Source organism: Suricata suricatta, chromosome 3 (genome assembly GCF_006229205.1).
Source record: "Suricata suricatta isolate VVHF042 chromosome 3, meerkat_22Aug2017_6uvM2_HiC, whole genome shotgun sequence".
In the NCBI taxonomy this organism is placed as follows: Eukaryota; Metazoa; Chordata; class Mammalia; order Carnivora; family Herpestidae; genus Suricata; species Suricata suricatta.
In genome coordinates, this window is record NC_043702.1 from 75,274,090 (window position 1) to 75,301,684 (window position 27,595).

The 27,595-nt window shown below is 39.7% G+C and overlaps 1 protein-coding gene across 5 annotated transcripts in view; it reads right to left on the minus strand.

Moving 5' to 3' along the window:
• Window positions 1-27,595, minus strand: part of FMNL2 (formin like 2) — a 307,011-nt gene that overhangs the window by 109,975 nt on the left and 169,441 nt on the right. For all 5 annotated transcript variants that reach the window (XM_029934582.1, XM_029934585.1, XM_029934586.1 and 2 more), the window contains exon 2: window positions 18,829-18,912. In XM_029934582.1, coding sequence (XP_029790442.1) covers window positions 18,829-18,912 — 84 coding nt within the window. The remainder of the gene's footprint in view (window positions 1-18,828; window positions 18,913-27,595) is intronic.

Consider the following 27,595-nt stretch of genomic DNA (forward strand, 5'->3'; position numbering starts at 1 on the left):
TCCTTCCCCTGCTCGCACTCTGTCTCCCTTGCTCTCTCAAGAATAAATAAACGTTTTTAAAAAATTTAATATTGTATATAGACAGAGATGAGTTACATGTACAGTGGAGGCCAAGAAATAGCACATGTATGTATGTGTGTGCAATGGTGGTGGGGGCGTGTAGGGTGGGGGGTGCCAAGATCAGAATCAAGGCTCCTAAGCAGGTAATTCTAAAGTCCTAACACCTCAGGTCTCACAGGGCCAACCATTTATACAACTGAAAACATCTACACAAACAGATCTAGAGTCCCCCCAAGAAACTGAGAGTACCAGAGTCCCCAAGGAAATGCATATTCCATGTTCCCCTAAAAAGACAAAAACAAATTCCGGGACTTAAGACAGGCTACCAGACTCTCTCACCTACAGAAAGTATGGGTATGAAGAAAAAGGACAATTTAGAGAAAATGAGAAAAAACTACTAAGATTCTAGTTACTGACAATTATAGACGACCAAGAAGGCAAGTTGGGACTCTAATTCTGCCTAACCACTCCCAGAGGCAGTGAATGCCAGCTGCACCACTACGTAGAAGGGTCCCCGGGTTATCACTGGGCAGAAACATTTTGCTAAGTAAGCCCCTGCCTCTGAACACCTTAAATCTTGCTATCACAAGTAGGCCTCTATTTCCAAGCATTAACAGGAAAAATACCAAGTTTAAACAATGTTTTGATCCTTTTATTATTTCATTCATCCAGAACACATTATGCAAGACACTGTGTAAAAAGTACTAAATGAAACAAATTCAGTTCCAAGGCATTAAATCTGATCTGTGAGACACAACAGACATCTCTGTAATACAATGCTGACTACGATAAGACCCATATGTGATCCTCTGGAAGTTCAAAGAAAGGTACGGCTTCTTCCAATGGAGAAGATCAAAGGAACTTCTCTGGAAAAAGTGGTTTTTAAATAGACTTTTAAAGGGCAGGCAGTGAATAGATTCTCCCGGTTGGTGTGAGAGGCAGGAGACAGAGGAGTTTTCCAGATGGGGGTACAAGGAAACCAAAGTAGAGACGCATGGGAAATGTGGTAATATCAATGGGTTTAGCTGAGTTCCAATAATACGGTTTATGAAAGATAATGGCACAAGCATCTAACTGGGAACCTGGTGTAGAAAATGGTAGATGTCTAATAATCAGCTAATACACCTAAGAGAGACGAGAAGTTAATAAGGGGTTTTGAATAGTGTAGGAATATACAGTTACTACTTTCTCCATCCCCCAACTTTAAAAGCTGGCCATTTCTGCACTAAACTAAACTTGAAAAATCAGCATGTCAGATTCATTCCACAGCCATAGTTTCTTGGAGAGCCTTGAAGCATTCTTCAGCTCTGAATATGAAATCATTTTCCTGGTCGGAGAGGAGAGGACAACTTTCCAAGCGTTCCATTACAGCTCTCAGACTGAAAATAACTTTTAATGAGACTTTTCCAAATAATTTCCTTTATTTAGACTAGCCGAAGTTTCTTCTAGTTCAACAGGTCTTTCCTAAACAAAACGTCCTACAATTCATCCTTAATATATATAATATTAATTGGACTTATTTAATCCTATTCATAGTTCGTTTGTCCCAATTAAAAAATTGTTTTAGTTAAATATGATAGGAAAGTCATTCTTCTAATAACGTTTATTATCTCATGGTGTCCTAAGCAAAGACTGAACCCCAACTGTGCTGGTCAGGTAGTGGCATTCAGTAAGTGGAGTTGTTATTGCTACTGAGGATCTAAGAACTGCATAGAGTGATGGAAGGTTCCATTTATACTGGAAAACCTCGGAAAGAATCAAATCTTCATTCTCTCCCTTCATGAGCCAAAGCCTTCCCCTTCTTTTAGACTGGCATTTCTTAAAATATTTACTACCAAAAACTAGCATCAAAAACAACCGAGAATGCTTATTAAGTTGCAAACACAATTCACCAAATACTCAATTCATCAAATACTCAGAAATCCACATTTTCTTAAATTCCCCAAGCAGGTCCTGACACAATTCACCAAATACTCAAAAATCCACATTTTATTAAATTCCCCAAGTAGGTCTTTTGTACACTGAAGCTTATTAATCATTGCTTTAGATTGTAGTTCCAACTTTGGATACTTGAATCCCTTTCTTTACTCAGTCTACTTTTAGGCAAAGACTTTGGAACTATGTTTAAAGACACAGACTTACATTATAAAACTACAGTTACAACTAATGATTGCATGCAACTTTTACAAAATCCCTAGACAGTACTCTTCCTCTGAAAACTGCAAGGGAGTATAAACAAGCCTCATTGTTTCTTCATCTGAAAAATAAGAATAAGAAAACCTTTCTCTCCCACATAACTACATATTCCAGAAACCTTACTTAAAGATGCCTTCCCAAACAAGATTAACAAACTACAGAGTTTTTAAAGGTATTCAGGGCTAACCATGTATCATACAAATAAACCATTAAGGAGGAAGAGAAAAATAACAAAGTTCTGGTCCTGATTGGGGGTGGGGGGGAGCAGCAGCTTTTTTTTTGCAGAAACCATTAGATATTTAAAGATTTAAATAAAAGTACTAATATTTCTCAATCTCTCAAGAATTTGAAAGAATGGCAAACTCTTTATTTTTAATTTTTTTTTAATTTTTTTAAGTTTTTATTTAAATTCCAGTTAACACATAGCAGAACACTAGTTTGGGGAGAACTTAGTGAGTCAACACTTGCACAGAACACCAAGTACTCATCACAATTACTGTCCTTAATTCCCATCGTCTATTCCCTCCATCCCCCACGTACCTCCCCCCTCTGGTAACCAACAGTTTGTTCTCTATAGTTAAGAGTCGGGTTTCTTGGTTTGCCTCCCTTCTTTCCCCACCTTTGCTCATGTTTTATTTCCTAAATTCCACATGAGTGAAATCACATGTTATTTGTCTTTCTCGAACTGACATCTTTTGCTCAGCATAATATCCTCTAGCTCTATCCAGTTCATTATAAATGGCAAGATTTTGTTCTTTTTATGGCTGAATAATATTCCAGTGTGTGTGTGTGTGTGTGTGTGTGTGTGTGTGTCCGTCCATGTCACTTTTTATTTATCCAAGAACGGCAAACTCTTAGGTTAAGGATTTCTGCCTCCAGTTTTACACTAATTGGAGCGTCTGAGATTTCATTTGTCCCCATCTAAACAGTGTGCACCCACATGGTCATACAGTTACATGGCTCTGAGAATGTCAAGAGGTGCATGCTGCACAGAATGAACTGTAGTATTTGTAAAGGGCATTATTTATAAAAGGGAACCCTAAGAATAGGTGGCATGGGAAGACGGAGAAGGAAGCTGCCTTCTTTCCACTAAACAAGTGTCTAATCCACGCAAGGAATGCATCCCTATCAACAGAACCTAAGGACTGAAAATGGGGAGCCATGTCATTAGGTCTTAATCATGCCCTTACTACCTGCCTCCATTTCCTTCAGGCCAAGACTTAAACCCAAGAACCAAGCTCAAAATACTAAACTTCAACATTTACCCATTTACAGTACAGAAGGAATGAAGACAGTCTTCATTACAGAATTGCATTTTGAAAAGGCAATGACATACCAAAAGCCACATTTCCCCACATGTATATCATTGAAGCAGTAAGAGGTTGTTCAAAAACAGTATTTCTCTAAGAAAAAAACCATTGTAAAGTTATTTTTTTTATCACTTAGAGCACTAAAAATCATGATATGCTTAAGGATAAATATAACAAAATACATGCAAGACCTGTACGATGAATACTTCCAACCATTTCTGTGAGATATTAAAGACTTAAATAAACAGCAATGCCATGTTCATTGTTCAGAAGAATCAATCGTTAAGATGTTAGCTCTCTTGAAATTCATCTACAGAGTCAATGCAACCTCAGTCAAAATCCTGGAGGGTTTTTCTTAGAAACGTATAAGCTGATGACAAAGTTTATATAAAAATGCAAAGGAATTAGAATAGCCAAAATAATTCTGCAAAAGAGTCAAGTTGGAGAATTCACCCTACTTGATTTTAAAGATGGTAATCGAAACTGCCATATTGACAAACGGTAGAAATAAAGATCAGTGGAACAGAACAAAAAGTACAAAAATAGGAACCACACACATATGGCCAATTGGTTTTTGAAAGATACCAAGGTAGTTCACAAAAAGAGAACAGTCTACTCCACAAATGGTACTCAAACAGCTGGATATATCTACAGGGGGAGAGGGGGAGGGACAGTGAATCTCCAGCCTTACCTCATCCTATGTATCAAATTAACTCAAAATTGATCACAGACACAAACATAAAAACAAAACCTTAAAATTTCTAGAAGAAAACACAGAAGAGATCACCTCTGTGACTTGAGTTTGGGCAAAGATCCCTTAAATAAACAACAAAATATTTGAACCATTTAAAAAAAATAAAAGATAACTAAATTCAACTTCATCAGAAAACCTTTTAGTTCCTGAAAAACTTTAGGAGTAAGAAAATTGGCAAGACACAAACTAGAAGAAAATACTTGTAAAATATACATCTGATAAAGATTTGTGTCCAGAACATATTTTTTAAACCTACAGTTCAATAGTAAAACATTCCAATACTTAAAAATATGCAAAAGATCTGAACAGATCCTTCAGCAAAGATACACAAATAACAACCATGTAAAAAAATGTTCAACATCATTAGGGAAATGCAAATTAAAACCAAAGTGAGACTACAGATCCACAAAAAATGAGTGGAATTAAGAAGACTGACAACACCCAAGGGTTAGTAAAGGATTTGGAACAACTGGAACTCTGTTACACTGTTAGAGGGAATGCAAAATGGTCTAGCCACTTGGAAAACACAACTGGCAAACTTTACTATATGTAAGTTACACTTCAGTAAATATCATCTCTCAGTAAAGATCATCAAAAACCAGTATCTCAGAGCAATTTCCTTAGTCATTTTACTTATTTACTTTGTTACTGAGCACAGCTTTCTTCTTAAAAAGTTTTCTGAGTATTTTGTTTGTTCCTTTGCTCCAACTAGAAAGAAATCCACAAGCCAAATATGTAGTCAGCTTCGTCAGTTAACACTTTTGCAAGAAATACAGCACTCTGAGGGGGTCCTATAAACCTCTTAGTTTTTTGAAACATTTACATCGTACGTAAATCACTTATAAAGAATTTACAATTGTAGAGTTTGTGTCACAGTCTTTTTCATCTAGGTCTAAATTACCTCCATACCTCACACCATTACTGTATCTTCACTGTCATTTCATGAGATTCTCATCCTACCTCCCTACCTCCCCACATGCCAAACATATCCCAGATTCCTAGATACAGCAGTACCTGAGATATAAGGTATCTTCTAAGATATAACACAACACCAACAACAAAACCAATGTTTGTTAACAACCTGAAAACTCAGTCTCAAAAGTCAACCTTCAGTTAGGTATTTTACGGTTTGTCCTTAGATTTTCCATAATTTCAAATTTAACAACACACACACACACACACACACACACCTTCTTTAATCAGCCTCATGTCTCTTTGCATCCTCAGATCACAAGATTAAAGCCAACAATAGTTTCAACCTGTGATCACATGGTCAAAATTAGTCTTTCTTCAAAATTAGTCATTAAATCAAGTTCTCGGACAATACTTGAGCAGGCTGGGCTGAGTGGGAGCTAAAAGTAGGTCCTCTGAAACCAGTCATTGTTGAGGACACTTGCTGAATGTGACAGAGATACAACATAGTACCCAATCCATTACAAGTGTTCACTCCACAGGCTTTGAGATGGGACTTGGGAAGTTATACCTAAAAATATGAGCCAAGTAGTTGGTGTCAAAGTTCTTGCGAAGAGAACTAGCGGTGGCTTTCTGGGTAACCAGCATCTCCTTAATGAAGGTATTTCTAGAACCCGAACATGCTACTCCAAGGCATGGTCTGGTCCACCAAGTGGATGCAGAATATATATAGTCTCTACCCCTAAATATAGCTCTTCATTCTTTACAAAACCTGAACCGTATTTCTTTTTTTCTTTTTAGCATTACTTATTTTTGAGAGATAGAGACAGAACACAAGCAGGGGAGGAACAGAGAAAGAGGGAGACACAGAATCCAAAGCAGGCTCCAGGCTCTGAGCTGTCAGCACAGAGCCCAACGTGGGGCTCGAACTCACAAACCACAAGATCATGACTGAGCTGAAGTCGAACTCCCAACTGACTGAGCCATCCAGGTACCCCATCCTGAACTTTATTTGTAATCCAATTTCTTCCTATCTCCCTACACCTCAGGCATCTACAGTCTAATTAGAAATAAAAACCAATTTTCATTTCTGTATTTCAGTGAAATTATCGAAATGCTGTTTTACTACTATAACACAGATAAAGACCCCAAAGACACCTCAATTCCCCCAATGACTTCAAAAAACAACTTCTTTTAAAACACTTACCAGGTGCCTGGGTGGCTTAGTCAGTTAGGCATCCAACTCTCGATTCTGGCTTGGCTCATGCATGATCTCATGGTTTGTGAGTTCTAAGCCCCATGTCAGACTCTGCACTGAGAGTGTCAAGCCTGCTTGGGATTTTCTGTCTCCTTCTCCCTGCCACTCCCTACCTCTCGAAAATAAACATTTAAAAATAAATAAATAAGACACTTATTTGAAAGTTCATCAAGATCTGCCATGAATGCTACAGAGGCGTAGGAGGGAACATATGGGCTGAAAGTTCTGTTACATATTTAGTCATCCCAGAATTTACTTTTAAGATGATATCTTCATCTTTTTTCAACTTTTTTTTTGATTCAGCATTTCATTTTCTGAAGCACTATGATCATAGCATCTAGCATATCCCTCTTCTCGGTGCATAATCATTTATTTAATGAATGGATTAATGAAAAGAGCCACAATCACACTGTGCCTGGTCATCCACTGGCTCTTGTTTCAAAAAAAAAAAAAAAATGTTTTTTTCAAATCATTACGGTACTTTTTTAAAATCTAGAAATTTTCAATTTCTTTTTTTTTTCTTTTTAGTGTCTGCTCAACCACTTGCTAGGTCACACCTTTTCTTGTGAAAGTTGAACACACACATATTTCCACAGCAGAGATGATGAGTTACCATTCAGGTGTTAAAACAATATAAAAACAACACAGTGTTTGTGTTATGTAGTAGAAATTCTTGGCTAATAGACCGTAATAAGTCACTTAAATTATTTTCTAAAAGATGGTGTCAAAGGTCAACCTCAGTCTATCCATATGCATTATTAAATTGGCTGAATGACTCTTCAGTTCCTAGAATAGCATTCCCAAGTTTACAAACGATGTTCACACAGTAAAGTGCATTTCGAACAACATAACGGAGTTGTCTATGACAACTCAGGCAACTAAGTCATTTTAAGAGGTGCTGGCAGGGGGAATCCACAACTCCATTTGTATTACCAGGCAGGAAGGCAGGTACTATGATGTTCATTCTGGCAGAAGATAACCTAAAAGCTGAAATCAGACTGAACCCTGGGTTTCTTGTTCTGGCTGTTGATGTAGAACAGCACTTCTAAACAAGCATGTATAACAAGCTGCCAAAAAGGATTAGTTTCAAAAGGAGAAACTCACCCCCCTTCTACCTTCTATTTTCTGCCCCCCTTCTTAATCCCCATGAAATAGGCCAACATCTTTTCTCCTCACTACAAAAAGCCTATGATAAAGAAAACCTCTGGTAGCAGAGAGATGTAAACTCGTTTCCAAGTTCAGATTCCATTTTCCACAACTCTGGAGACACTACACGTGAGGCCGCTCAAGAGAGAGCGGGCGTCCGCTCCCCTGACGGTGTCCCCAGTGTTTCAGAACCAGACACCCAGAGTCAGTCTTAATGGAAGGGAAACTTTGCTTTCAGGAGGTAAACTGAAAGAAACTTGCTTTCCTCTCCTTTTTAATTTGAGAGACAGAGACACAGAGCGCATGCGAGTGAGAACCCCAGAAGGAGAGACAAGCAGAGGGGAAGAGGGGGGGGAAAGGGGAGAAGGAGAGAGGGGAGGGAGCAGGGAGAGAGAATCTCAGTATGAAGCCCAACAGGGGCTCGATCCCAGGACCCTGGAGTCATGACCTTAGGTGAAATCAAGAGTCAGACACTCAACTGATTCTTGCTAAGGCGTCCTAAAACTTGCTTTCTTTTTAACAGCAGCTAACTCAGTACCTTTCTTCAGATTTGGAGACTTTAAGATAAGGAAGACAGTCCCTTTAAAATCTGAAGCAGAAGACAGCCCAAAGATAAAATGTTTGCTTGTTTTAAATCTGGCAAAAAGATATGTACCATAGTTCATGTCCAGCACACTGTCAGAACTCAGAACCAACTTATTTTATTTTGATACCAGCAACCATTTGACACAAATGATTTTCTAGACTGGAAGTATTACATGAGGCACCTGTTTTGGGAAAACTTCAGATCCATATTCTCTCAATTTTCTCTCTGCATTCCCTTCCCTAGACACTAAGTGCTTATTCAATGAAAACATTAATGAATACATCAAAATCAAGTTTTAATACTGAATATAACCTAAGACAAGTGAAACTATCAGACTATCAAAATGATACCCACAGCAGAGACTAGTTTTTACTAAGCAGTTTCTCTCTGTGCAGATTCACCCAGCCTACATTTCTCATCCTCCTTTGCAGGTCTAGCTGATGAAGCAAGACTGCATGTGACTCACGCTACTTCCCAGCCTGCTTTGGGAAACCTCCCAGGTATGCACCTCCTTGTTTGTTCTTCCTTTTTAAATTTTTTTTAATGTTTATTTATTTTTGAGAGAGACGGAGACAGAGAATGTGAGTGTGGGAGGGACAGAGAGTAAGGGAGACACAGAATCCAAAGCAGGCTCCAGGCTCTGAGCTGTCAACACAGAGCCCATCGTGGGGCTTGAACTCACAAACCAGGAGATCCTGACCTGAGCCAAAGTCAGATGCTTAACCAACTGAGCCACCCAGGAGCCCCTGTTCTTCCTTTGATTGGAGACAACCTCAAGGCAAAGCTGAAGCTGTATGTTGAAAACACCTTCCCCCGGGTCCATGATTAACTGTGTAACCCCTGAAGGTCAACAGGACCAATCTGGATTGCTAGATGAGTGACAAGATGATGCAAATCATTACACATCTTGGTATATGTAGTTGTTTGAATTGTGGCCCCCAGAAAGATAGGTCTAAGGTCCCAATCCCAAACGAGTGAATGCAACTGTATTTGGAAAAAGGGTCTTTGTAGATGTAATAAAGTTAAGTCCCTTGAAATGTGATATTAGCCTATCCAGGTGGGCCCTCGATCCAATACAAAGCGTCCATATACAACACAGAAGAGAAGAAGTAAACAAGGGGAGAAAAGAGGAAGGCCATGTAAAGATGGAGGCAGAGACTGGAATCATGCAGCTACATGCCACGGAATGCCTAAGAGCCACCGGAAACTGGGAGAGGTAAGGAAGAATTCTTTCCTAGAGCCTTTGGTGGGGTCCAGCTGACATCTTGACTTTAGACTTCTGTCCTCCAGAACTGCAAACTGATACTTTTCTGCATCTTTAAGCCACAAAGTTGTAATGATTTGTTATGGCAGCCACAGAAAACTAAAATAGCATCTTTATGTTACTTTAACTGGAAGTGAGTAACAGTGAAGGTATCTCTATCAAGTGACTTAAATCTGAGTACTTCCTACATCTTTGAGAAGACACAGTGTGGGACATTGAACTGCAAAACAAATACCCACTCAGCAATGTTAGTTAACCAATGCTGTGGTTAGTAATGGTACTGGTATGCAAGTTTAACACATTTTTACATTATAGAAAGCACAAATTAAATTTATGTTAGGATTCCAACAATTTGATGTAACAGTGATCATTATAAAATCAAAAAAATTAAGAAAATATTTAAAATTGACTTGAAAATATCAATATGAACTCATAGTCTTTACACATATTTTGAAGGTCTAGATACTCGACCTGAGAAGGAGACTCAGCCAGCGGCCGGCAAGTCTCCGGCTCTCATGTTCTTCCCTCTAACACCACCCCACACACAAACAAAGGAAACAGGGCTCCTTAGAGAAACATCTTATTCTAGGTCCAGGGGGAGGAAGGTACAAGTTAAGCCTAAGAGATGGGTTTTATACAATAAAACAAGCTCTCAAGGCTTATCAGAGTCACATCAAAAGATCACAGGAACCAGCCTGGAAGTATTCTCATATATCAAAGTGCTAATAATATGAGCTTCAAAATAATATTTTATTGACGTGCATGGACTATGAAAATCCCTGAGTGTACAATGATGCTCTTAATAAGAAGCCAGATGGAACTCATTTGCCACCTTTTGAGATGTCTTTTAAACTAAATCTTTACTTTGCAAAATGGCAAAGGGAAGCAGAGAATGCTAGGAATAATTATATTCCTGGGTAAACCAAAACCCAGCTGAAGGCAGGCTCTGGTGGCCAGTTTAACGTAGGAGGGAAATGAAAGGATAAAATCATCTTTGTGCAACTTCTCCAGAAAGGGATGCAATGTAAGGTATCAGGTGGTTTCACACCCACCTGTCACAAGGCTGGTAGGTATCTAGACACAGAGACAGCGCTAAAGTAACATGCCACAGATGGCTTTCAGCTCAAAGGGAAAAATACAATTATGTGATGGACCGATATTGTCTAATGGTGAGACATCAGACATCATATGTCTATGATAATCCAGAAAAAGATGTTCAATATCAATGTGTCATGCCTTTACATATGACTTCTAGGTAACAGAAAATACAGGAGTTCGAACATCTCTAGAAAACAGCTGAGAAAATGCACAAAACACTCTACAAGACAGTCTGCCTAGTTTCTTCACTATAGGGCATCATGTTCTAGATTTGAGGAGAATTAAAGAATTTAAACAGCCAGATGCAATGTGTGGTCGATGCTGGACTAGATTCTCCTATGGGCAAACCAGATGGAACGAATATTCTAGAAAAATTGGGAAATATGAACTGGACAATACATAGTCCTAAGGAATTATTCATTTTAATTGTGATGCTGTTATTGGCTGTAAGTGAATATTCTCCTGTTTATAAGATGTGCACCGCTTTTCCTAAGAAGCTAAAACTACAAAACAAAATCCCAAACAAAAACCCAACTAACACAGAGCCAAAAGAAAGATCGCATAGAGGAGGAAGGCCACGTATCAAAATGGCAAGAGACAACTAAGGGTTTGAAAGATAAATTTAAAAGGATTGCACAGATTGCAAAAACCTAGTCATGATTTAAAATTAGATAGCATTTCAACATACCAGCTAGGGAAATATGGTAAAAATTCAAACAATTTTAACGTCAAACAATATTAAATATAGTAAAAACATCGGCTAGGCAGAGAACTGAATTAGGGGCAGGGGGTGGAGAAATGGCTGTCTGCTGACCCAACAGCTGGTGAAGCCACAATGAAGTTAGTGTGGCTAAATGTAGCATCAAAGCCTGGAACTTGGGGACAGGGGCGGAGGACAGATGAAGTCTGGAGTCTGGGAGCAAACTGCAGAGACAGTAGAACAAGAAGGCGACTGCTACCTCGTTACCTTTCCCTTCCTTTCTCCCCACTGTCTGTGCGGTCCACGGCTTGCTCAAAGGACTACCAGGACAGCCCTCAACTCCCAAATGAGCTGTAACAGGTTCCTGCCGATGCTGCTTTTCATTTATCACCCCTCATTCCAAGGACAAGCCCTATCACCTAGAATCTGATGGTCCACGGTAATTAACTTACCTGTAACTAGTAATATTTGCTTACCTGGCAGAGAGGAGCTCTAGTTGGCTTATAATTAAAAAAAAAAAAAATCAGCAATATGTTGCTCTTTACTTTTTTAGGAAATTCTATTCCAGCAGCAAATTGGCTACACTACCGATACAGGTTATCCAGTGAGTAACTCTTTCATCTTCTGAAAGAAACAATATTAGGAAGTACAAATGGAGGGTTTAAAAACAATTATGTTCTTAATGATTAAGTACATTCAAATGATGTCGGCCAGCTGTGTTGAAAAAAGACAAAAACCCAACTCTGGCTGTAGTGCTACTGGCCTGACTCCTCCGGCTGACTGGCAGCAGGGCCTTCCCTTTCCTGATCGGGCTGCCTGCCAAGCCCTGAGGGCTGAAATCCAACCTCCCTGAAGTGCTTAACACAGGAAGCTGACTCTAAGTGGGTATAATTTCCTGCCACCTCTTTACTCTCACCTTTGTTTTTGTTGCTTTTAACCTCCTTCTCTAATATCATCCCGGAATACAAGTGAAGGAAGGGGGAGACCCCCATCTCTCACCAAGGCTACAATGCAAATCTAGCGCCTGCCATTAGGGGGCGAGGTCGAGCCATGCCAAACCAGCCCCCCAAAACTGCACATCATGCCACTGGCACCGGCAAAGCCACAGGGCAACTTAACTAACCAAGCCCAGGTGTGGCACCGCTAACGTTTGGGGACTGGATTACACATTCATGGAATCTATACCCATCAGCATTAGTCATCTACAATGTCCCAAATTCTTGACTAACCACTTCCACTTAATCACTAAGCAGAGGCACATTTAGGAACTAAACCCTCTCCTCAAAAAAAATCCCCTGACAAGTCACAGGAGCTACTTACCTAAGGGCAAGTTTCACTTCCATGAACTGTGTCCAGGTCCCTAGTGTAACAGGGACTAATTCAAAGTACTCGTGGCTGGAGTTTGGAAATCAGTGTTCTTATGTCACTAATGAGCCCAGGGGTGCCAGGGGGAGCATATTTAAACACATAAAACAAAGTGACAGACTAACACAACCATGAGCGTATAAAAAAGTGGATGAATTATATTGAACTCCATGGTCTTTCCTAAACTGAGTCATGAAGTGTTTTATCTGGACCCTCCCTATTTGCTTATTCAGAGAAAAACATTATATTCAATGCACCAACTTGCTCAATGCCCACAGCATGTAGAAAATTTGCAATCAACAGCGATCTAATTCTTGTTCACCAGTAATCCCAACATATTTTACGTTCCTCTTGTTCAAAAAGGTAACTTATGAAAGTTTAGGACTCTTTTCAAGATTTTTTTTTTAATGAAGAAATCAGCGTGGGGGAACAATGTGACCAGAAAATATTAGATGAAGCCATGGATGAGGCTGGTAAACCAAACGCTTACCACTAAGGTATGTGGACTTGGTAAGGGTAGGCCACGAATTTGGCTCTGAGCAATCTAGCAGCAAAGGGGGGAAAAAAGGAGAAACACGACCAGTTCCGTGATTCATATTGTCCACATGACAATTTTTCATGGAACTGAAACCTGAAATAATTTCTTCATTAGCCCTCCAAGATGATTGGTCACATACTTCTCTTTCTGTAATGCTCCCATTTCACTTTGGGTACCTTGAGCACGTTGCCAATAAAAGGTACCTTACGATAATAATGTATCCATACTATTTGCTTACAAAGAAATAAAATTAATATTTGGATTCTGTATCGTGTTCGGGGACAAACCATCAGGGTCAAGGAGTGTCTTATGTGTCAGCTATCAATGACCACACTACAGTCATTGTTTTAAGACTTCACAAATAAGACACAAGGTTTGCCGTGGTTATTTTCCTGGACTGAAAATCTATAGCTATGGCTTTTGCTGACAGCACCAAATAACATGCATGCAAACCATCAAGCATATTTAAGTAACAGAGGATGACAGATGCAGTACAATAAATTTCCTTGAATCTTTTGAAGACAAGTTGATTACAAAAATAATAATGGGACCAGTATTTAATATCTGGGCCCCTCAGTAGAAGCAGAAGCAGCAACACGATTTATGGAGCACCTAGTAGATGGCAAATGAGAGTCCATATAGGTATGCATTTTACATATACTGCCTCCAAACTTGAAAATAATTTTAAAATGTTAGTTATGGGGCTCAATGTGGGACTTGAACTCAGGAATCTGAAATTAAGAGTCTCATGCTCTTACTGACTGAGACAGCCAGGCGTCCTTTATTTTTTTCCCAAATATTTATATTTATTTTTATTTTGGAGAGAGAGGAAGAGAATCCCAAGCAGGCTCCACTCTCAGCACAGAGCCCAACTCAGGGCTCGATCTCACAGCCTGAGCTGAAATGAAGAGTCAGAAGCCTAACTGAATGAGCCAACTCCTTTAAAACGTTAGCAGTAACTACATTTTACAACTGGGGAAAAAATGAAGATTATGTAGAAAATACTTTACTTTTTAATTTTATGTTGTAAATTTTCAAATATACACATGAGTTGAGAGTTTAATAGATCCCAACATATCCCACCACCATGATTCAACAATCAAGATTTTTCCACATTTCCTAAACCTATTGCTTTTTTGTTTTCCTTTGCTGAAATATTTTACAGCCATATTCCAGTCATATACCATTCCTACCTCAAGACTCATTTCTTTAAAAATATAGATAATTTGTACAACCACAATGCCAAAATCAAACCTAACAAAGTCAACAATTTCTTAGAATCATCTGCTAATTTCTTTGGAGAATTCTCCGATTTTCTAAAAACATTCTTTTTATCCTTAGTTTGTTCTTATCAGGACCCCCAAATATACACACACACATACACACACGCAGTTATTTCTCTTAAATTCTCCTCCCCTCTTTTAAGCCTCTCTCTGATTGTTGCAAAAGCAAATATGTTTTTGAGATGTAATTCATACACCATAAAATGCACACTCTTAAAGAGGTGTACAACTTTATTCTATTTGCAAGGCAATGTAGGGCACCTGAGTGGCTCAGTTGGTTGAGCATCCGGCTTCGGCTCAGGTATTGATCTCACAGTTTGTGGGTTCAAGCCCCGTGTCGGGCTCTGTGATGACAGCTAGCTCAGAGCCTGGAGCCTGCTTCAGATTCTGTGTCTCCCTCTCTCTCTGCCCCTCCCCTGCTCAAGCTGTCTCTCTCTGTCTCTCAAAAATAAATAAACATTAAAAAAATTTTATTCGCAAGACAATGCAACTATCACCACAATATAATTCCCACCACTAGGTACTTTGGTGTGATTTTTATCACACCAAAACAAAACAAAAACAGAAAACAAAGGAAAAAAATGCATACCCATGAACAGTCACTCCCTTCTCCCTCTCAGTTCATGGGAATCAGTAATCTATTGTCTCTATGGATTTTTCTATTCAGGACATTTCATATAAATGGAATTTATTTTTTAGGTTTTATTTTTAAGTAATCTCTATACCCAACATGGGACTTGAACTCACAACCCTGAGATCAAGAGTCAAATGCTCTATTGACTAAGCCAGCCTGGCACCCCACCATATATACAAATGGAATTTTATAAGCAAATATATTTTGAGAGGCCATCAAGTTAGATACCACAGACAGACATAGGTTAGGTACCAAATATAAATATCTGACATGGTCCATGTAGGTAACAAGATAAACACTCCACACCAAACATCAATAGCTGACATTTACCATATGAACAGCACACTATGAATACCATAAGCTCACAGTTTTCACCTTTCCCCTCACAGACAGACACAGGAGAAGTGGGGGTGTGTGTGTGTGTGTGTGTGTGTGTGTGTGTGTGTGTGAGAGAGAGAGAGAGAGAGAGAGAGAGAGAGAGAGAGAGAGAGAGAGAGACACACACCAACGGGCTACCTGCATGTGACTAAAAGCCTTGTGCTGCTACAATTTCCTAAATTACTAACAGCTAATCAAACCCAGCTGTTCACCACAGTGATAATGTGGGCGGGCAAGGCTCCTTGCCTTCTTCTCTCTCAGGAAAGCCTATCAAATTGCAAGCCAGAGAAACAGATACAACCTGTATTTTTTATTATTTATTCACATACTTGAGCGCTTCGTGAGGAAGGAGCAAAGAGCAGTGGGTAAACATACAACTCCCTGAATCTGCACGTTTTTCCAGAATCAGACCACCTAGACCACTTTACCGCTCAACAGCAGGGTCACCTTCAGCAATGATATTTTTCCCACTTTCCCCATCTGTCAAATGAATATGAAGACGGATATGAATGCATATGACTGCTCTGAAAATTAAATACAAAGCTCTTATTAAGAAAATCTACTGGGTGTCTGGGCGGCTGAGTTGGTTACCCATTTGACTTCGGTTCACATCATCATCTCAAGGTTTGTGAGTTGGGGCCCTGCTCTGGGTGAGCACGAGCCCCACTTGAGGCTCTAAGCTAACAGTGTGGAGCCTCCATGGGATTATCCCTCCCACCTTCCCTCAAAAATAATAAAAATAAATAAATGAGGAAGGAAAAAAGGAAGAGAAAAGGAAAAAAGAAAAAGAAAGGCACCTAGGTGGCTGGGTCAGTTAAGTGTTTGACTTCGGCTCCGGTCACGATCTCATGGTATGTGGGTTCCATCCCCATGTCAGGCTCTGTGCTGACAGCTCAGACCTTAGAACCTGCTTCAGATTCTGTGTCTCCCTTTCTCTCTGTCCCCACCCCCCCCAACTGCTGCTCACACTGTGTTTCTCCCTCTCAAAAATAAACATTATAAAAAAAATTTTTTTAAAGAAAACTCTCCTTAGGGGTGCCTGGGTGGCTCACTTGGTTAAGCATCTGACTTCAGCTCAGGTCATGGTCTCACGTTTCTTGGGTTCAAGCTCCACATTGGGCTCCATGCTGACAGCACGGAGACTGCTTGGGATTCTCCCTCTCCTCTCTTTCTACCCCTCTGCTGTGTGCACACACTTTCTCTCTCAAAAATAAACAATCTTAAAAAAAAAAAAAAAAGGAAAGAAAATCTACTTAGTAAATCCTGGTCACTGGCAATAATCATTATGTTGTACTCTTACTAATGATTCACCCAGGACACCTCTACACTGAGGGAGCCACTCAGTCTGTAACTCTTGGCATGTGTTGAAGAAACTGCCAGAAGGAACAGACAAAAGCAAGGAAATTTTGAACTCAGTTGAACTCTGAGGATCTGAAATTCAGAAATATCATTAGCTGATTTGCTCCTCTCCGAGCCCCAACATTCCCTAGACCCACTACCAACCCTATGAAGCCACTTCTGGTCTGAGGGAGGAGTACAGCTGTTAGAAATCTTCCAGCAGCACCAATCTGCCCTTCTGGCTACTGGAGAGCCAAAACGTAACAATTCAGGAAGGCCAGAAAGGAGCAGAGCAGCCTGACGGCCAGTGAACCCTGCAGGTCTGAGGGAGGAAGTTCAGCGCTTCCTCACAACGCTAACACAACAGCCACCCAAGTGACTGTCCTCTGCCTGCACTGTCATCACTTGTCACACGAGAATTTTCACCCCCCTTGGACCTCATTTGTGGGATTACTCTTCCCTTATATTAATTATCCCTATCATCTTTGTTCACTGTCATCGTAAAATCATTTTTCTTAATTGGTTTGGATAATACTCATGAAAAAAAACTAACTCTCAAGGAAGGAGAATCCAAGTGTCAGCAAAATTTCCTCTTTTGCATCATGGTCATACAAACAATAAGCTTCCCCTTCAGTTTCTATACTCTTGACACTCAAATATAGCATGGAAAAGAGGGGAGGATTTTTGCCATGGTTTCATTCCTGCCTGAATTTAGGAGCTGAGGTGAAACCACACACAATGCACGCTCCAGAGGCTCCACGTCAACTGCAGGCAAGTCTCTCCTAGGATAATACTTCTACCTACGGGCAATAAAAAAGGAACGCCTCTGTTCCTCTGCTCCATGTTGTTGCCACAGTAGAAACCCTAGGGAGCTGTGTTGGCAGCAATTATCACTCCCCAGAAATTTTCAGGGTAGCAGGAGATGGGGGTGAAACCACCACCCTGAAGTTCATGGCAAAAAATAAAAAGTTAATGTACAGAGCCTACTATCTACAAAGCGACCCTTCTAAGATTTAAATCACCTAACCCAGATCAAACACTGCAACAAAGTGCCCAAAAAAAAAAAACCTACAACCAGTTACAATGGAATACTCCATACCATTTAAAACAATGGGGTAGAAACATACATACTGATGAATGTACCAAGAGGCAGAAAAGAGTGTACATTAACATATTTTGGTTTTTTAGAATACATTTTTTTTTTATTTTTTTAACATTTATTTATTTATTTTTGAGAGACAGAAACAGATCATGAGCAGGGGAGGGTCAGAGAGAAAGGGACACACAGAATCAGAAACAGGCTCCAGGCTCTGAGCTGTTGGCACAGAGCCCGATGCAGGGCTTGAACCCACGAACCATGAGATCATGCATGACCTGAGCTGAAGTCGGATGCTCAACTGACTGAGCCACCCAGGTGCCCTGAACAAAGACATTTTAAAAGCTGCAAAAAAATACTTCAAAGGTCTTACCAGTGGACCACTATGGTGGAGAATTTGAAGAGTAGAAAGAAACAAAATGGAGAATTTCACTTTTTTATATCTCTCTCTGAAGAATCTAAATTTGTTATAATGATAAAATTAAAACACTTGGAGAACTGCTAAAATCTGAAATAATTTATCAGACTAAAAGCATCGTTTCTTCATAAACAATCTGCCATCTTGCATGAATATACATCAATGTACCTAAATAGGAAAGCCAATGAGAGGACCTGTATTATTCAAGTAGCATAAACTGCTATGTAAAACAGAAAAACAGATTTGAATTCAGTTTGCCCACCTGGCCAGATTTCCCAGAAAATCTAATAATGCTCGAAAATAAAGGATCAAATAAAATAATGCACTAATAAAAGACGTCACATTCTAGGCTTTACCTTTGGTCATAAGAAACAGGAAGGCAAAGAGTCACGAAACAAATCCGCGCATATCCTAGAAACAGTCTACCAGATATAAAGAGGAAATCAAGCTTTCTTCTTTTATTAATTCTTGATAAAAGCATCACTGTGTCTTACCTGATCACAAATCAGTTCCCACTTTTTCTCATTATCATACTGCCGCAATAACCTGGCTTTGTCAGGGGGTAGGTTCATAGCATTCTGTGAAAAGAAAAGAGATAGGTCACATTCTGCAGGAGGTTGCTAATGGGTAGCTAACTCACAAGCAGACCAAAGAATACTACAGACGGTCTTTTAGGACTTCTGAACAATTCTTAGCATCTAATTAAACCAAAACACCCTACAGAAGTCATTTAAACATCAAATCATTTTAATGGGACTAGAGAAGCTCTGAAGGCCTATGCCGGGACATCTGAGGTGGTCTGCTTTGAACTATCAGATTTGTATTTCACCAAAGATATTCCCCAATGCATTATTTCTTCATTTAATAGTAGGCTCCCATTCTACTCAGTCACTGAGATTGTATGACCCCAATTTCCTTTTAAAGCACTGCAGCCCCACCAGACACACAACAGAAAACACCAAAACTCAATGACCAGAACCACTGACAGACACTGTTTACTGTCACAGATTATTTTAAGTAAAAGAGCAAATTAAAAAAAAAAAAAAAGAAAAGAAAAGAAAAGAACCTGAAAACAGTGCAAGTGGCTTTTGTTACCTCCGGGGGATGAATGCACGCCTTCAGGACACGAGTTAACATTAGCAAGCATGATTCTCAGGTATATTGTTTATGAAGCTAGGATTGCAGTGTGAACCTGACCATGAGCTCAAGGAGATGTCTAGACGTCGGAACTCATACAGACCTCCTTCTGTCAATGACGCACACCTCCAGTGATGTTGGTCATGGATTTGCGCCCACATTCACATGTTTTTAGTCCAATATCCCAAATGACCAATTATATACTTTTTCAAGATACTTGGCTTGAGTTTGAGATGAGATCTTGGGTCACAGAACAGGGCAGAGTAAGAGTGTTGGAGAAATCTGTATCCGCTCCGTTGGCCTCCCTAAAGTTTCCATGCTCTAAACTGAGCTAAGGAGTCAATGTCTTAGGTCTTAACTGCCTATGTATCCCCTCATAACAATGCTCTAAGTCATAACCATTCCTAAATTAACAATACAGATCCTTGCTTGGGTCAGTATTTGAGTAGACAAATCCAAAGGTCTTCAACTTTTAATGCTAGAGCCCTTAGCTCTCTGAAAGATATGGCCTATAAGGAAGCAATCCAACGTGCCACAGTTACTGTCTCATATCATTCAGTGGGATAAACCTAATACAAGCAAGGGTGGATGAGTTACTCTGACTTAATGACATATAATTAACTTTCATAATTTTGACAGATGTAAGTCAAGCATTCTCCTTTAAACTCAATTTAGCATCCAGAGTAGTATGCCTAAGGAAGCGGTAGTTGTAGTCACCTACTAATTTGAATCCAATCCATCTGAATCTAACAACCTGTCTTCAGACTACTACTATTTTTAATTGCCCCCAAAGCTGGTAACATATACAGAAGAGTTTTGGACTTCAGAGTTTTCCATGGTATGGCCAACGAGTCTCCGTAGAAGTATCTAAACCAGGGAAATGTTTTCATATCACCTATCTCCATAGAATATCTACTTGAACTAGATAGAAAAGTAACTACTTATATTAATTTGTAATTACAGCGTTACAGTGTTAAAGAACCACCCCTAGGACAAGACAAAGGAGAATTCCATGTCTACCTTTCTGAGGGGAACCAATGTTATTGACCATTAAATAACCAATCCATCTCTGCTTATTTGTACCCTAGAGATGGATTATTTCCCCCTAAACTGATTTTGACCCCCCACATTAATACTCTTGGGTGTAATTATGCATTAAATAAAAACAATAAGATTATGAGGTAAGTGAAAGGAGTTTTTCTGAGTCCTTATTAATCTCTTGAGATATAAAGGGGATTTTAAAAAAGAATGCCTGAACTCCTCCAAAGTGTCAGGCACTGTAGGAAGCACTTCACATAATCTCATATAAATCTTTGCAACAAGCTCATTAGATACAACTTTCCCCAATTTAGAGATGAGAACGTAGAGCTGAGAGAACTTGGTTAACTTGCTCAAAGTTGTGCAGCCTTATGGGAGCACAGCAACACCTAAATTTAGTCTGTTAGGCTCCCCAAAATGAACACCAAAAATGCATCTTTTTTTTTGGCAAGGCAAAATTGTAGTAACTGGCTTTCTGTTAGTACTCTACTGGACACTCAAGTGGAATCAATTTGTAAACACTGCTACAGGAGTTAGATGCAGGCCCTGTTACTGCCTTTCTATCTAAATCAACTTTTATTTCAATGAAACAGTCTTTCACTCAACAAACCTTTCTGGAGCACCACCCTTATGCAAGCTCTGCACCACAGGACTCGCTGGGGAACCAGAGTCCCCACTAAGGATCACGGTATGGCGGGGGAGATACAAATGAAACTAACTCATCTTCTTAAACTCTGTTAAATCTTGACAGAGATTATCAGAGAGCAACTTGAGAACGGACTACCTGGAAAGACCCCTCAGGAAAAAGTAACAATTAATTCAACGGGAAATGAGAAGGACTGAGCCAAGTCAAGAGTGGACAACAGCATAGTGGGGGGAGGAAACGGGAAAAAGGTGCTAAGTCAGGAAACAGCTTGGCACATCAAAACACCAAGACAGTCCCTGTAAGTGGAGAGAAGGTAAAAGAGGAAATGAGGGGAACATAAAGCTGGAGAGCTAAGTTAAGGCTGTATCATGCCCAGCCACGTAGGCCAGAATAAATACCTTTTATTTGATCTACAGTATAAGAGCAAGTCATTGAAGACTCGTAAGCATAAGACAACATAAGCAAGTTACATTTCAGAAGATTATCCTACATGTATGTAGAGAACGGATTAGAAACAGTCCAAGTGGCAGCAGAGGCCAATAGTTCAAAAGTATGATCGTGGCTTGGACAAAGCCAATGACACAAATGATGTAAAGTGGACAGATACCAAAAATATTAACTGTAATTGTTTGATGAGATTTAAGCGCTAAGGGAAGATATCACAAATTCATACTATGCTTCTACCCTGAGTCACCAGGTGAACAGTCCACCCATTTAATGAATGGAGCAGACCACAAAGGCAGCACAGTTTTGGAGGAGGTGGTGAACTAGAAGACTTCTAAGTGACCCTTTTTAGGTCTGAGATAGTGGTGAGATATCCTGAAAAATAGTCAAGCAAGTAAACACATGATTCTGATGGTGGAGAAGTCATAATTAAGTGTTTTTGAGCTTGCTGACTAGTAACTGTCTGTAAAAATGTTCAGCATCAACACATCAAACGAGTACTGCACTTGGTAATCATTCACCATGCATCTGAAACAATCTCTTCCACGGGTCAGCCCTCAGAACTGTTCAGGCATCCAGTGCACATCTTAATAATTCTACAGGGACCAAGTAGCAGCAGCTCTATTCAAAAGCAAGCACTCCACAGAGGCCTGGCTAGAATCCAGGGATATTATGATTAGCTGGTAATAACTGTCCTTAAAGCTTTTTTAGAATGAACTCATTACTTTTGCATTGCACAAGGCAGGACTCCAGAGTTCAAGCTAAATGTTTGGACAATTCCACCTCATCCATACTTTGTGATATCTATGACATAGGACTCTCTTCTCCTTCCTTTCATCCATTGATCCATCCAGTATTTTCTGGGCTTTGACCATGGGCCAGCATATTTGCACTACAGGAACAGAAAGGATTTTAATCATGAAGTTGTTGGACTCAAGTACATATCAAACATCCAATGAAGACATATGATATTTGAGTTGAAAAGTTTAGATGTTAATGATTTCTCAAGTGTACAAGTTCATAACTAAAATAAATTAGAGCATCCAAGAACATTCTTTCTGTAGGGACATGTCACTTTCCTTCCTTTCAACCAGCCAAACTTTTAAGAATCAGCTGAAATATCATATATCATTCAAACCTTCCCCCAACAATTCCAAGACAACATACCCTCTTGGGCTCCAACAGCCTGGTACACATGTCGCATTCTAGCAACTTGCACACTCCAGTAATCTGTTTGCCCACCTAATTTTCCCACTGGACTAAGTGCTTCAAGGACAATTTCTTCCATTACTCCCGAGGGTCTAGCACAGAATATAGCAAATAGTAAGCACTATGCAGGTTCCTAATAAATGAAATGCAACAGAACTCGGTAATACTGTTCAGTCTGAAAATATCTTCACTGACACAGATTTATGCTTCAGCTATTAAAGTCTATATACTAAAGAGTTTATTATAAAACCTCAATGATATTGTCTATTACTCATTAGTAATTATCTTCCAAACAAGAATTCATGGGGGGAAAAAAATCTTCAAGGTCAACTCTAGCAACAATTCCAAAAAAAAAAAAAAAAAGATGATGTCATAGGCATTCTTCTGCCACACATAATAAATTACAGAACCGAAACTTAATTTTTGTTTTGTTTTAATTGCCAGTAAGTTCAGATCAACATCAACAGTACTAATTTATCTACCCCAAGCTGTAGTTACATTTATGGTCTATATTCTGGTTTTCTCCTTAAATCTACTATATTATATGATTTTTTAAATGGGCTTTCCATCTTAAAACCTTTTGAAAGATCAAAGGTAAATAACAATGAAATATCCAAGTTTCTGGTTACTTCATTGAGGGAGACATTAATTATGGTTAAAAAGAGTCTGACAGTCTCTACATCTGAAGTTATACTTGCAGACCCAAATCATTCTGAACCTAATAACCTCGTGTCCTAGCAAGATAACTTTCTGATATCAGCTCTTATCTTAGCTTCCTGAGAACAATGAAAAGCTTGCAGAACATCCTTCTTTGTCCCTGATATCCTTGAGCCTCATGTTGAGAAACCCACAGTGATAGGCAGACACACAGTAGTGAAAGTGAGCCCTATCAAATACATCTTATGTAACCATAATACACCTTTGTTCTCATAATCTCTAAATTAAAACTTCCAAGTATTAAGTCACCAGATTCAACAACAGAAGGCCTTTTATTCCACAACCACCTGCATTGAGAAAAAGAACGTGGACTTCACAAGCAGTGTCTCTTATGGAAGGGAAAGCACGTCACAGGAGAAACAGCTCAGGCAATCTTTGAGAGTTCTTAACTGATAAAGGTACAGAAGTTTCATGGGAACTCAAAAGAAGGAGCCATTACTTTTTGTTTTTAATTTGCAGTAAAAACACACGTAGACATAAAACAAAATTTGCCCTTCCAACCACATGTTTAAATGTACAGGTCCTAGTCACTATATTTAGTGCTGATCTCTAGAGGGGTTTCATCCTACAAAACAAACTCTATATGCATACAACTCCTCATTTCCCCCTCCCCAGAACCATTACCTTTTGCTACAAAAAGGGAATGGGATGGGTGGCCATAAATGACTGGGCAGCACGGTGTGGCCTGGGATTGAATGAGGCAGCACGGGGCAGGGACTTATTGGCTGGGCTCTGGAGTTGTCCTAGTTCCATTCCAATCGCGATTCTACCGCTTCTTACTGTTGATCACAGGCCACACAATTTGAATCAAAGAGCAAATGAAAATGAAAGTCATGAATTGAAGAGGCCAGTTAACGTAATTTAAAATGAAAGGTCAGAATCAAAGCTAGGGGTCAAAAACAACAAGATGTACCATTGACTGATAGTCTTCTCTGTCTCAGGCACTCACGCTCTCTGCATGCATTAGCCAATTTAATCTGCTTTATAATCCTGACAAGTAGGTATTATCTTCTCCATTTAACAGAGAAGAAAACTGAAGGACAAGGAGATTAAGTAATTCTTCCCTGCACAGATAGATGACAAAGCCAAGACTCAGGAAAATGACCTGTCTGATCACCCCCTTCCCATGAGACTTAAATGTTTCTAAATTGTGACCTGTCTTGATGAAACAATTCACAAATTCTACTTGAAAATCCAGAGACTTGATCATTGGCATATAAGGTTAAGATGAAAATGCACATTATTTAAGCTATTAACAAAATACTAGTATTTTTTTAAGTTCTTTTATTTTTGGAGAGAAAGCACAAGTCACGGAGAGGCAGAGAGAGAGGAGAGATAGAGAATCCCTAGCAGGCTCCGCATTGTCAGTGCACAGCCTGATGTGGGGCTTGAACCCACAAACTGTGAGATCATGACCTGAGCTGAAGTTGGACGCTTAACTGACTGAGCCACCCAGACATCCCAAAGTACTGGTACTTTAACATGTCTTCAATATCTTTAAAAATATAAGACAGAATCCCCCAAAAGAGTTAGTTGGTCAAATCTATAGATAGCCAGGTACTCTGGCAACTCAGTAAACACATAATAAATCCCAATAAAAACCAAATGAAGATTGAGATACAAATATGAGGTAAACTCAGGCTTCAGTGAAACACAAGGCAGGAGGAGTACACTAATACAAAACAGAACTGGTTGCATAATGTAATCAAACCTCAGAGAAGAAGCCATTACTTATTGTTGTTTTATTAAAGGAAATATTATGGACTGGGCCCTGATGGGTAGTAAAGAATGGACAGTAAAGGGCAGTAAAGAATGCCATTTTGTAGCATAATATGGCTTTTAATATCTGGGCTCTGGAGATGGGCCACTTGGGTTGTGATCTTAACTATACTACTCATTAATACTGTAATCTTGGGAAAATTACTTAAAGTAAACCTCCATTCCCTCACTTGCAAAATGGAGATGACAGTGGTGATAATGATGAGAAGCCATGGTGACAATGGTAATGATGATACCACCTGCCTCACAGAGTCTGAGAAAAATTAAATTGGATACCACATATAGCACAAAGTACATGGAAGACACTAAAGAGGTTAGATCTTATTATTCTCACTCTTTAGAGGACGGGAAAGCGTGAACAGAGGTATGACTGAACAAAAAAGTAGAGGACTGAGCACTATACAGAATAAGCTAGGGCGTAAGGAAGGGTTAGTGTGAGACCAAGTTAGAGAGGCCAGGTCCTGGACACCAGACCGTAGAACTTCAACTTTACTTGACAGGCAGTGAGAATCCATCAGCCCAAGAAATGTCTAGGAAAAGCAAGCCTTTGGGGTCCTCAAGATAAAGGGTTTCTCCTCTGTGTATCACTAAGTAATGTACCAATTTTCCCAAGAGTTCACTTTATTTTTTTTTAAACATTTTTTTAAATGTTTCATTTATTTTTGATACAGAGAGAGACAAAGCATGAGAGGGGGAGGGGCAGAGAGAGAAGGAGACACAGAACTGGAAGCAGGCTCCAGGCTCTGAGCTGGCTGTCAGCACAGAGCCCGACGCGGGGCTCGAACCCACGAACGTGAGATCTGACCTGAGCCGAAGCCGGAGGCTTAACCGACTGAGCCACCCAGGCGACCCCCCAAGAGTTCACTTTAAAACTGCAACACCTTAGGGCAGCCGAGGGAGGCTGCAAATTCAATACATGGCCCTCCCCTCTATTCAACCAACCTCCAAACCATTTCCTTCTAGTTCCAAGCAACTCCCTGACATCCTAAAGCTCAGTACCCTCCTAGCCTAGAGGACGCTAAAATGCATTCAGCATCTTTCCTGGCACAGGACTCCGGCAGTCAGCCCCACAGTCTCCACAAGGAATCATCAGTCAAACATCTCTCACTACCACTTTATTTGTATTTAATCACTGAGGGTATTAGTGTCATTCACTGCAGCCAGCCAACCCTACAACGGGAGACATCGGCCTGCTCCGTCATCTAGTTACAGCTGCAAAATACAACGGGACTGGACAGCAGTCGTTTCCAGGGACCTGGGACGATCACGCCTACCTCTGACCTCCCAGTCATGTTTTAGTTACCTCTGTTTTCTTGGAAAGCTTTCTTCTGAGAACTGAACGAAATACAAATGATTCTTCCACAACGTTTTCATCATCACTAAGTATGGGGCAAAAGAGTATGGAGTTAGATGAGAAGCTTGTGATATTTTAGTCCTATTCTGTCTCTTCTAGGTGATCAAACAGATTCAAAAAACTAAAGACCAGGTCTACATTCATGTCAGTGGTTATTATCAGTACCAGAACCTGGAATCCAGGCCTGACAATTACTCTATTTTTTTTTTTTTTTTTTTTTGTAGAGAGAGAGTGTGTGTGTAACATATGGGAGAGGGAGGAAGAGAGAGAGGGAGAGAATATGAATCTCAAGCAGGCTCCACACTCCATGCAGAGCCCAATTTGGGCCCTGGAATCATGACCTGAGCCAAAATCAAGGGTCAGATGCTCCACCTACACACCCCCTCAGGCACCCATTATCATGAAAGGAGGCCCACTTACATCTACCCTGTGTGTATGTGTGTGTGTATGTATGTATGTGTGTGTGTGTGAGTGAACACATATACGTGTGTATTTGAGCAAAGTAAACCAGATAATGCAGGTCAAGTTTTTAGCAAAAAATCCTATACATGGTAAGTACTTATGTTAGATGTTGCTACTCTTATTATCATCAGCAGTTTAAGGAACGTGACTATAATGCTTGAATAACTATTCTGCTTGAGTAAGCCTCTGTCATTTCCCAACTATACAGGTTTTCTTCTATCATAATAAGTACCAGCACTTGCCATTGACTCCATCATTCCTCCTTGACTCAGAGCTTTGTATTCATTGAACAACTCATTTAACTTGCAAAATTATGAATCTCTAGAAAATTACTTATCTGTTTTTACCAGTAAACACTAATACAAAAACTTCCCAAATTCTCATGTAAATTACCTACTGCTTTAAATTAGTCACACTTTCACTGCCCTTTGCAAATGGGTATAAACAAGTATTGCTATATATATATATATATATA